General features: G+C 23.7%; 4 protein-coding genes across 6 annotated transcripts in view; 3 read left to right on the top strand and 1 right to left on the bottom strand.

Moving 5' to 3' along the window:
* The window catches only part of LOC102673131 (V-type proton ATPase catalytic subunit A-like), a 4,804-nt gene extending 2,907 nt beyond the window's left edge, over window positions 1–1,897 (top strand). The window contains 4 exon segments of the mRNA XM_006625049.2: window positions 7–194; window positions 264–544; window positions 616–805; window positions 887–1,897. Of these exon segments, the coding sequence (XP_006625112.1) occupies window positions 7–194; window positions 264–544; window positions 616–805; window positions 887–979 (752 nt within the window). The 3' untranslated portion in view covers window positions 980–1,897.
* A 519-nt stretch (window positions 1,898–2,416) lies between these two features.
* Window positions 2,417–4,341, bottom strand: LOC102672908 (upstream stimulatory factor 1-like). 2 transcript variants are annotated; one of them, XM_006625047.2, is made up of 5 exons: window positions 4,190–4,341; window positions 3,914–3,984; window positions 3,504–3,784; window positions 3,274–3,438; window positions 2,417–3,192 (listed from the first exon to the last, which is right to left on the bottom strand). In XM_006625047.2, the coding sequence occupies exons 1-5, from the start codon at window positions 4,228–4,230 to the stop codon at window positions 2,986–2,988; spliced, it is 765 nt and encodes a 254-aa protein (XP_006625110.1). In that variant the 5' UTR covers window positions 4,231–4,341; the 3' UTR covers window positions 2,417–2,985. The 2 variants fall into 2 exon arrangements, with proteins under 2 accessions (XP_006625110.1, XP_006625111.1); XM_006625048.2 differs by having other exon boundaries at window positions 4,058–4,336.
* Window positions 4,342–5,365: 1,024 nt separating this feature from the next.
* On the top strand, window positions 5,366–8,432 carry LOC102672734 (ubiquitin domain-containing protein UBFD1-like). 2 transcript variants are annotated; one of them, XR_422937.2, is made up of 6 exons: window positions 5,366–5,640; window positions 6,151–6,525; window positions 6,621–6,811; window positions 6,905–7,093; window positions 7,244–7,452; window positions 8,027–8,432. XR_422937.2 is itself a non-coding variant. In XM_006625046.2 (5 exons), exons 1-5 carry the CDS (start codon window positions 5,628–5,630, stop codon window positions 7,352–7,354), a joined length of 879 nt encoding a protein of 292 aa, XP_006625109.1. In that variant the 5' UTR covers window positions 5,366–5,627; the 3' UTR covers window positions 7,355–7,792. The 2 variants fall into 2 exon arrangements, 1 of the variants encoding a protein (XP_006625109.1); XM_006625046.2 differs by lacking the exon at window positions 8,027–8,432 and having other exon boundaries at window positions 7,244–7,792.
* A 701-nt stretch (window positions 8,433–9,133) lies between these two features.
* On the top strand, window positions 9,134–10,967 carry LOC102672593. Its single transcript, XM_006625045.2, has 2 exons — window positions 9,134–10,453; window positions 10,535–10,967. Exons 1-2 carry the CDS (start codon window positions 9,698–9,700, stop codon window positions 10,748–10,750), a joined length of 972 nt encoding a protein of 323 aa, XP_006625108.1. The 5' UTR covers window positions 9,134–9,697; the 3' UTR covers window positions 10,751–10,967.
* The last annotated feature ends 49 nt before the right edge of the window (window positions 10,968–11,016 follow it).

The following is an 11,016-nucleotide window of genomic DNA, read 5'->3' as shown; positions in this document are numbered from 1 at the left end:
AATTTTAATTTTCTGCATATTTTATGCATATATATTAATTAGTTATATTATTGAAAACATTATATATTGTTTACAGAGTGAAATGTTTAGGTAATCCCGATCGAGAAGGTTCTGTCAGTATTGTAGGTGCTGTATCACCACCAGGTGGTGATTTCTCTGATCCTGTTACTAGTGCAACCTTGGGTATTGTACAGGTACTAATTGAGTTAATATCTATTTTTACATCATTTTTCTTACATTATTATTTTCTCTCCATTGTTTAGGTATTCTGGGGTCTTGATAAAAAACTTGCACAACGTAAACACTTTCCATCAATTAATTGGCTTATTTCATACAGTAAATATCTTCGAGCTTTAGATGATTTCTACGATAAAAATTTTGCAGAATTCGTTCCTTTGAGAACGAAAGTAAAGGAAATCTTACAGGAGGAAGAAGATTTATCAGAAATTGTACAATTAGTCGGTAAAGCTTCTCTTGCGGAGACGGATAAAATTACTTTAGAAGTTGCGAAACTCTTAAAAGATGATTTTTTGCAACAGAACAGGTATAAATTATTTTTTTATTATAATTATTTTTGATCATATATATTAATTTCTATTTTTATTTATTATACAGTTATTCGCCATATGATCGTTTTTGTCCATTTTATAAAACTGTCGGAATGTTACGAAACATGATCGCATTTTACGATATGGCAAGACATGCAGTTGAATCTACGGCACAATCAGATAATAAAATAACATGGAATGTCATTAAGGATAGCATGTACAATATTCTTTATCAATTGAGTTCTATGAAATTCAAGGTAAATATTGTCCTTAGAATAATTTTATTTTTTCATTTTAAAATCTATGATGTAAATTATGTTTTTTTTTTTTTATCTTAGGATCCAGTACAAGATGGTGAAGCAAAAATTAGAGCTGATTTTGATCAATTACATGAAGATATTCAACAGGCATTTAGAAATTTAGAAGATTAATTTTCAAAAACATTTATATAAATTAAGTTCTCTATGTTCAGGAATCTTATGCTGGTCATTTAAGGATGTCCTGGATTTACTGAAACAAAATATAACATTTGTAATTATATATTACACATTAATTAGTTATATTAATTTTCAAGAATTATTAAAAAATTGTATATAAAAAAAATTACAAATATAAAATCCACTATAAATTTATGTGTATAAACCTAATATTTAAACAAAAAACTCATTCATGACGTTAAGCCAATATATATAATAAAGTTATAGGACATCCTTAAATGTATTTCCAATTTCAACAAACATTTATATTAAGTACTATAATTATTAAGTACTATAATGAGTTAATTCATATATGGAATGAATCTATATGTAATTATTTTAAATTGTTGGGATAAATGATGTGATGTCTGGCGAATTAAGCTTCCGATTATTTTATTTTCCGCGAATGGAATTCAATCATGCAAGAATCTGTTTATATAGATAAATAGATTCCTTTTTATGAAGGAATTTTTGTATGTATGCAAAGTTAAAGTAAAAATATCGTAAGAAGCTTCCCATTCATCCATACATTGTTATTCTCTTGAAAAGAAGAAAATAATTGCTTTTTACTTTGTTGTAGCATGGGCTGATGTGGTAGCTTTTTACAAAGGAATGGAATTAAAGAGTATTAAATATTGTATTATAATAGTGTATTATGTAAACGTGTTAAGTGACGAATACAAACGTTACATAAAAGTAGATGTTATTTTAAACGTTGAAATATGGTCTAAAAGTTTAAAAAAAAAGTGTCAAAGTGTTAAAATTATTAAAATGCAAGATCTTTTATCGTTAAAAAGAAACAGTGTTCCAATAACTTCGACATTTCCATTGTATCATATGTAAAAAACGAATAAATATTACGCATAAAAAAATCAAATTTTATTTAAAATTGTTAATGGTTAAATAAAAATACTAATATTTCGATAAATTTCATTTTAATAATAATAATTATAATAATAATAATAATAATAATAATAATAATAATAATAATAATAATATAATATAATATAACAATAACCTTCGCGGTATGTACATTAACGATATATTACAAATCAATATTTAATTCTTTCAATTATTCCAACGCATTTTTATTCAGCGTTTAGAATTATGGGTTGAAAAAAATATGTTTATTGCTATATGTGTTCGTATATGCATATGTACACACACATGTATATATACATATATAAATATATATACACATTTATACGTGTACGATTAATCTATTTTACATTCTCAGTTCCTAGATTATTTTTTTTTTTTTTTATGAAATATGCATTCTATACTTCTGAAAACAGTATTAAAAATAAAAAATATTTAATGATATTTGTAAAGATTCAGTCGTCATACTTTGCATCATAATTATATTATAATAAAACTGTTTTGTCTATTCTCTTTTTTTTTAAATTAATTTTAATTAGTTCATTTAAAATTGCACATCCGAAAAATTCAAATCAATGTTTAATATTCACAGCCTTGGCTCGTTCAAGATACACGAGGTAATTCGATCCAACGCACTCATGCATACATAAAAATAAAATTTTTTTTCATAAGTTTTATGCAACGAACGAATAGATGCAACTTCATTGACATCATTATATAATTATGAATTGTTACCCATAGTGTATTCATGAATATATTAAGATTATAACATTTCAATATTTAATCAAATTATTTAATCAAAAAACAAATATAATTTGATAAAACAAATGACGCTATATTCACATCACGTTATTTAAAAATCAAATAGAGTAGCATAAAGGTATACAAAGTTATGACGGTAATTATGACCATACCGATTAAGACCAATATTTCAAAGAATTTGTATAATTTCAGTGTAATGAAATTTGTTTTGGTTCCCATGAAACCAAAGAGAAAATATTTTTTTTAATCATCGATCAGGTCATATATCCTAATATTTACAAAAAAAAAGCAATATATTATAAACTAACAACTTTAAGGATTCAAACGTCAACGTTCGTTCCTGTAGAGGGCGAGATTTGTGATCTGAGTTGAAGATTCTCACGTTTCAATTGCGCAACAAGTTGTTTCAAAGCAGTTATTTCTTGTCGTAGTTTTTCGTTATCACGTAAACATTGTCCCAATCCCTGATTGGCTGCTCTTAATTCTGTTATATATTCACAAGCTTTTGACAAAATTCCTCCTTTGCTCTGCACAAGAAATCCATAAAAGTATTACTATCTTTATATGTATATTTTTAAAATCACAAATTTAATTTCTTAATTTATTACCTGAGTTTCATAATTTGCCTTTCCTTCACCACTACCACTACCACTTCCATTTGCAGCTGCATTGCATTCAGGAATAATTTTTCCCAATTTTGCAATCCAATTATTTATTTTGTCTCTTCGTCGACGTTCAACTTCATTATGAGTGGCTCTTCTTCTATCATCTCTCTAAAATATTACATATTAATCAAAAGAGATTTCAAAACTTTTTAAAAAATAAACAAGATATTTACCTTCTTTAATACAGTGGTACAATTCCTTGGTGTTTCTATTTGTAAAGTAGTGGTTCTAGGAACCAATGATCTAGAAGCTTGTGCAGTTGTGAAAACATCATTAGCATTTCCAATAACGTAAAACTGACCATTTAATGGGGATGTCAGGACCTGTACAGTGTTATTTCCTGGTTGAGTGACTGGCAGTTCTATTTCATTGCCAGCAGTAGTTCCATTTACTTGAACTACTCTATATGCAAGTGCTTCTTGGTAACGCATTCCATCTTCTGCAACAGTTTCTCCTACAAAAAATTCATATTTCAAATTATATATTTATAATAATTAGTAAATATAATTAATTATCAATCATATGTAAATTAACAATTTTTGAAAAACATATTTTTAAATGTTCATGACAAAAATATATTTACCTTCGCAGTCTACGATTTCCGCTTCTTCAATAACAATTCCTGTGCCACCGTCATCCTTTGCGTTAACAGTACTGTAAAACAAACATAAGTACATTGAAGAATGGATATGTAAATTATCTTTAGAGTTACGTCTATGCCTATTACTTCCACGACCGTTGTCCTAAGTCTTGTAAGTGCGCACTGTGCACTACGTGATGACCTTGAGGAGACCTCGAGCGAAACAGGAGGGATAGGTGTTCGCATTATCAGCCAGTCGATATTTAACATAAACACTACCTGACATCCTGTTGTTCGAGATGCTGCTCCAAAATATCCATTTTTTTTTCTACCAAAAACGTTTGAATTTGTCAAAATTCACGTGAGCTGGTCACGGGACACGGCAACGAGGTCATGTGGTGCACAAGATGGCGATTTCTGATTACTACGCCACCTTACATCATATGAATTTACAATTTAAAATTTATCAAATATACCGATTATTGGTAATTAAAATTATCTACTTTATCATTTTAGATAAAATTTTTTTTTTGTTTTATAATATCAAAAATAAAGTTTTTTAAATAGAATAGTATATTTTAACTAATATCTAATATAAAAAATTATAAGATTTTTAAATAATATGTATAAAAGAAAATAAGATTAAAAAATAAAATAAAAATAAACATTTGTTTAATGAAAACTTTCTTTGTCGTACTTGTAACAAAATAAAATCTATAAAAACAAAAACTTAACCTGTACACATTAACTTCATCTAATATTGTTTTAAAAAAAAATATATAAGCATATATTGGACATAGAGGATTTAAAATGATTACATAATATTTCAAAATTTATGGTAAAAATTAATAAAATGAAAAAATATATGAAATTTTATTTTTATCTGAAATAATTATATCAAATAATTATTAATTTCTGAAAAAATAAATCAAATATTAAAAAAAATATTTGAGAATTTATTTATTCATAATCATAATTACAATAAATATGAACAATAAATTTTCTATTGAAACTTGTAATTAAAATTATATATTAAACTAAATATTCTTAATGAGCAATTACAATATATTTTTTTAATACATATTTACATTTTATATATTTTTATATATTAGAGAACATTAAAATATTCATTAATATAGTAGATTTTTAGAAATCATAAAACAAATATAAATGTTGATACAAAAAAATCAAATTAAGAATTATTTATTAAATTATAAATAATTTTTGTTATTATTAAATTAGATAAAGTAAAACGAAGATAGAGAAGTAGCAATGTGACGAAAATAAAATTCTACTTGATCTATCTGTCTCGCTTTATCTAACTCAAATTTCAATTTCTTATAACTTAATAAATAAACCTCAAAACTGATATTCTTGTACTTATTTACATATATCAGCTTTTATATTTGTTTTGGTCTTTAAAATCAACTTTCCGAAGATAAGTTCCACGAATATTAGCGGATTATATTAACACCCTGTATATATAATTATCTTTTTATATATAAAATTAAAAAATTTCTGATGATTTAAATGATAAAGATTTTATTATGTTACATTAAATTGAAGCTAAATTTAAATAAAGAAAGTATTTTCGTTTTACATTTTTAGAACATATTTGAAAATTTGAAAGTCATTCCAAAGATCAGAGTAAATACGAATGGCAGGAACTGCAACGGATCCTGCAATAGTTTGATTGGTCAATGAAATACAGTTCATCATGGAGTACGTCGGTACGTGCTAACTTGACGATTTTCGTGTTTTTATTAATAATTTTTATTCAATAAATATCTTTCATCATTGTTTTTTATATTTGTTTTTAATTATTTTAAGTATAATTAATATCTACTTTCCGAAAAAATTATATTATAAAATATTACAGTGAACAATTGTATATATTGAATTAGTTTCGTGAAAATAATCATTATTTTCATAGAATTTTTTATAAATTTAGTTTTAAATTGTTTAAAAAATATAGTATTCGACATCTATTAATTTTATTAATGATTTGTGTTTTTCCTGTTTTTCATTAATATGTGTCATTCTAAACATAACCTTCTCATTCATAAAATTTTTTCTTTTATAATTTACACCATTTTTGAATTTTTATTTTTTTTTATACTCTACTAATTATTTTTATTAAAAATAACTGTATTCTTATTTACATGAAGTTATATTATATTTGATATAATAATGTAAATATATATTTGAAATATATACATTAAATTTTTCATATTTTATAGATGCTGCAAAAAGTGAAAGCAACGACAACTCTTGTAACTCAACTTCTTATACTGAATTAGTGTCAAACACAAATTCTAATGAAAATTTATTGATAGAAACAAAAGATTCAACATCAAAATATGAGATTCAAGATATACAAAAAACAGATAGTAATATTGCAACTACCTCGCAAGATCCACCCCAAGAGAATATAGACTTCAAAGTAATTTATAATAAGCAAAGGATTAATGTAAATTTTCCACTTGATGGTACAGTGGCAGAATTAAAGGCTCATCTTCAAAACATCATATCTGTGCCTCAAGCTATGCAAAAAGTTATGATTAAAGGATTAGCCAAAGATGAACAAACATTAAGAAGTTTGGGTGTCACAAAAGGTAATTTTTATAATATGATAAAATTTTATTCTTAAAAAAATAATTTAAAAAATTGATTTTTAATATATATTTTTTATTATAATAATAATTTTAAGGTGCCAAAGTTATGGTAGTAGGATCAAAATTAGATGATGTATTAGCCATTTCAATTCCAACAAAGCAGGACTTATCAGATGAAGCTGCTTCCACTACAAATAAGGAACCTTTATCTCAACAGAAAATGCATAGGAAAGTATTAGATAAAGGTATGCCAGATGATGTGATGCCTGGTATATTAGATAGTAAGGTAAGATTTATTTATATTAATTAAAATAATAATTTTTATGTCTATATTATTAAATTAATTATTAGTATTATATTATAATTAATTTAATTCTAGGAACCACTACCAGAATTTCCATTGGCTGGCATGTTAAATAAATCTGGTGGTAAAGTTAGATTAACATTTAAATTGGAACAAGATCAGCTTTGGATTGGTACAAAAGAAAGAACAGATAAAATACCTATGAATTCCATAAAAGGTGTTCACAGTGAACCAATACATGATCATCCAGAATATCATATTATGGTTTGTTAATTTCATAATTTCAGAATTACATTATTATAAATTATTCTATTCTACTTGAAATATTAAGTTCGAGTTTTATAATATTTTATTAATATCTGGAATATTAATATAAAAGCAAATGATTTACGTAAATATTTTTTTAAATTTTAGGCTATACAACTAGGCACGACTGAGGCTTCGAGATATTGGATATATTGGGTTCCTGCGCAATATATATCGGCTATAAAAGATGCTATTCTTGGCAAGTGGTGCTACTTCTGATCAAATATTGAAGGAAATTTCTGTCTTTTCAAAAACAAAGCGTAATCAGGTGTAAGCATTGATACAAACACGACTGTACTAGTCACACATTTTTAACAGTAAGTAACTTATTTTGCGTTGGATAATAATTGATATGTTCTAATAAAAATATTCTATTAAGGAAATTTTCTTAGATAATTTTTAATTTTGTTAAAAATAATGGTAAAATTATTTTATAGAAATTGACTTGTATTTAAATATACTTTAAAATCGTAATTTCTTTAAAAAATGTTTATATGATATTGTGATTTTTGGATTTATTATTATTATTAACATTTTTTAATATATTGAATTAATACTGTAACTGTAACTTTTCTCTCTTGATTTCTCTGAATCATATGTAAGATTTGTAAATATAATAAGTTTTTTTAAGTTTTAAAAGAAAATATGTTTATATTTAAAAAAAAAACATTTTATTATGCTAGGGAAAAAAATTATCATTTTAATAAACAAAGGCTTTTTGATTCTTACAAAAATATATTTATATTAAAAAAAATGTTTTATTATTTTAAGAAAAAAAAGAATTGACATTTAAAAGACCAGATAAAAGCATTTCATCTTTTTTGTTTATTTAAATAGGAAAACTTAAATTTTAAAAATAAAAGTGAAATATTTGTAAAATTACATTTATAGGAGGAAGTGAAGAAAGAAGTTATGATGTTGCATTTACAATCTTTTGAAGTTCGTCGAGAAATAATTCAACTTTTACTATATTTAACAATATTAAATATAATATATAGATTAAAATTATAATAATTTAAATATTCAAAAAAATGAATTGTTTTATATTTTTATAAATTTATTTTCTTAAATGTTACATTAAAGACAAAACTGTTGCAAATTAATTTGACTTAATTAAAAAAGAATTAAAGAATACGAATTATAAATAGCATTCATCAAATTGCAATAAATTAAGTTATCAAGAAATATAGTCCGCATTTTATATGAATAAAAAATGTAATAATAGCAATGTTCGATTAAAAAACAACGAATTTGTCAAAATATAATTGCACACGTCTTGATATTGGCCTACATATAAGACAAAAAATTGTTTAGAAAAATATGAATTATATCAAAATTTTATTATATTCTAAAATTCAAGTGGACTGTATATCTCGACGAGCGTAAATTATCACATAACGTTAGTATTATAACTGCTGTAAATTAGGTTTTATACTGTATAACATGTACAACTGAAAAAATGAGAATTTGAAAACAACAAATCAAACTTGTATTTATTATAATATCTATATGAAATTCATAACTATTTGCACATTTGAAAAATTCAATGTCCATTTAAAATAAGACTTGTACATCATGTTGTGTGATTTGATAAAAAATAAACAATTTTCTTCTTTATTGTATTGTTTTTTTTTTTTTTCATTTACTTATATATAAGTTCAATTAAAACAAATATTTATTATTAATTTTATATATTAAAGTATTTGTTAATTTAAATATATCAAATATGTAATTTCAAAAATGTAAAGTTTGGGTTTATTATTTGTATAATTAAAGAATATTTAAATCTATTCATATTTATCCAATAGATATGTGAATAAGAAGTTTTCTATTAAATTTTTAAATTATTCAAAGCTAAGTAAACTCATGCACTTTATTGGATATAAATAAATGTAAGAATTATTTGGAAAATCCTTGAATCAGAATTAATTATAAACTTTCACATTCTTGTGAAATGTTTTACTTAAACGGTTCAAGGTTTAAAATAGTATTTGTATGTGTTACACAAATGATGTTCTATATGTAAGATAATGTATATATATAGTATGTATAGTTTGTGGCAATCTCTTTTTATATCATTAATATTATTTAAATTAACGTCATTTTTTTATTTTTCTTCGAACGTCATTTTCATATTTCGTATAGATAATAAAATACCACGTCAATTCACTATTATTAATATGAATATATTTCTAACCAACATATGTAATAAACATTTTCCATATAATCGAATGTTTTCTCTATAGCACAAATTTTAATGCTAATAATATTAATAAATGAAATGTGATTATACGATTAAACAAAGTGTGAAAAAAAATTAATTTTAAGAAAATGTGTTGAAAAGTAATTAATTATTAATTGTTAATTATTGATAAGATTAATTTTCTTATCAATTTGAAATATAAAAGTAATCAAAATATAAATGAACAAATCAGCAATGAAATACCATGGAAATTGATGATAGAAAAAAAAAAATATAAAATATTTTTCTCTCTTTCTTTATTTTTCTTAATAATTATTTAAATTTATATTAAATACTGAATACTTATTGAAATTATTATAATGAAAGAAAGTAATAATACTTTAGAAGATATACAAAAAGCATTTGTAGCTTTAACTGAGAGCTTTTTGGAACAAGGTGCATCATTAGCAGAACTTAAATCTGCAAGTATAAAAAATAATGCAAAATATAAAAAAAAGTATATCTCAGATTATGTTTGTTTTAAAAAAATTTTTTTTACCTTTTTTACACCAATATTTTTAAGCATACTTTTTAAATATTTATATTTTGATATAATCAAAAATATTCGAGGAACTAGATGTTTAATACCAAATAATTATTTGATATGGGAATTTACAAGACCAATATCAAATTGTGATTATTGTCGGGATGTTACTTCAGCATTGATCTTATCAAATTTAACAAGAGAAGAATTCAAACAATATGCTTATTCTTCTATACCTATGATAATAAAACATGCTGCAAGTAATTGGCCAGCTTCAAAAGTATTTAGCTGGAAATTTTTCAAAGATTTATATGAAAATATTGATGGTGCTTATGATTCAGTAGATGAATGTCAATTCTTACATTTTAAAAGTAATTTCACTAATTTACGTGATGTTTTTGCTATGAATGAAAAAAGAGCTATGCAACTTAATGATGAAGATCCTTGGTATGTTGGTTGGAAAAATTGTCACCTTCAGATTTTAGATATCATGAAACAATATTACAATCTTCCTCATTTTTTACCAGAGGATGCAGAGGTTCCTTATTCCAATTATGTTTTTTTAGGATATGAAGAAGGTGCCATAATGCATGTATGTATAATAACAATAATTTTGTGGATTTATTTTTCAATTATTTTTTAATTAATTACAGATTTTGATTCATTTTTACAGCTAGATTACATATCGCGTTTAATGTGGCAAGGGCAAATTATAGGTAATAAAACATGGAGTGTTGCTCCAACTCCAGAATGTGATAATGTTTGTACTCGTTTTAATTTTACTGTTTATGCTGGAGATATTGTCTTGTTAGATACGAGAATTTGGTATCATAGCACTTATGTTATAGGAAAAAACTTTAGCTTGACAGTCACTTCTGAATATGGATAAATCTTTATGCATTACAAAATGTATTTTACAAACTATATAAATAATCTTCTATGTAGCTAAAAATTCTTACATTGTAAAATTGAAAAATTTAAAATATGTCTTATTAAATTATTCAATTATATATTAATATTTAACTGAATATTTGTAAAGTTTTTATATATACTTTAAAAATTTTAATATTATGAGATATTTAAATTATTAAATTATTATTACATTATTTATGTATGAAATTCTTATCTAGTACAATATTTAAAGATAATATTTGA

This window comes from Apis dorsata, unplaced genomic scaffold (assembly GCF_000469605.1).
Source record: "Apis dorsata unplaced genomic scaffold, Apis dorsata 1.3 scaffold_1241, whole genome shotgun sequence".
Classification (NCBI taxonomy): Eukaryota; Metazoa; Arthropoda; class Insecta; order Hymenoptera; family Apidae; genus Apis; species Apis dorsata.
The sequence above is the reverse complement of the archived record's forward strand: the minus strand, read 5'-3'. Positions and strand labels throughout refer to the sequence as shown.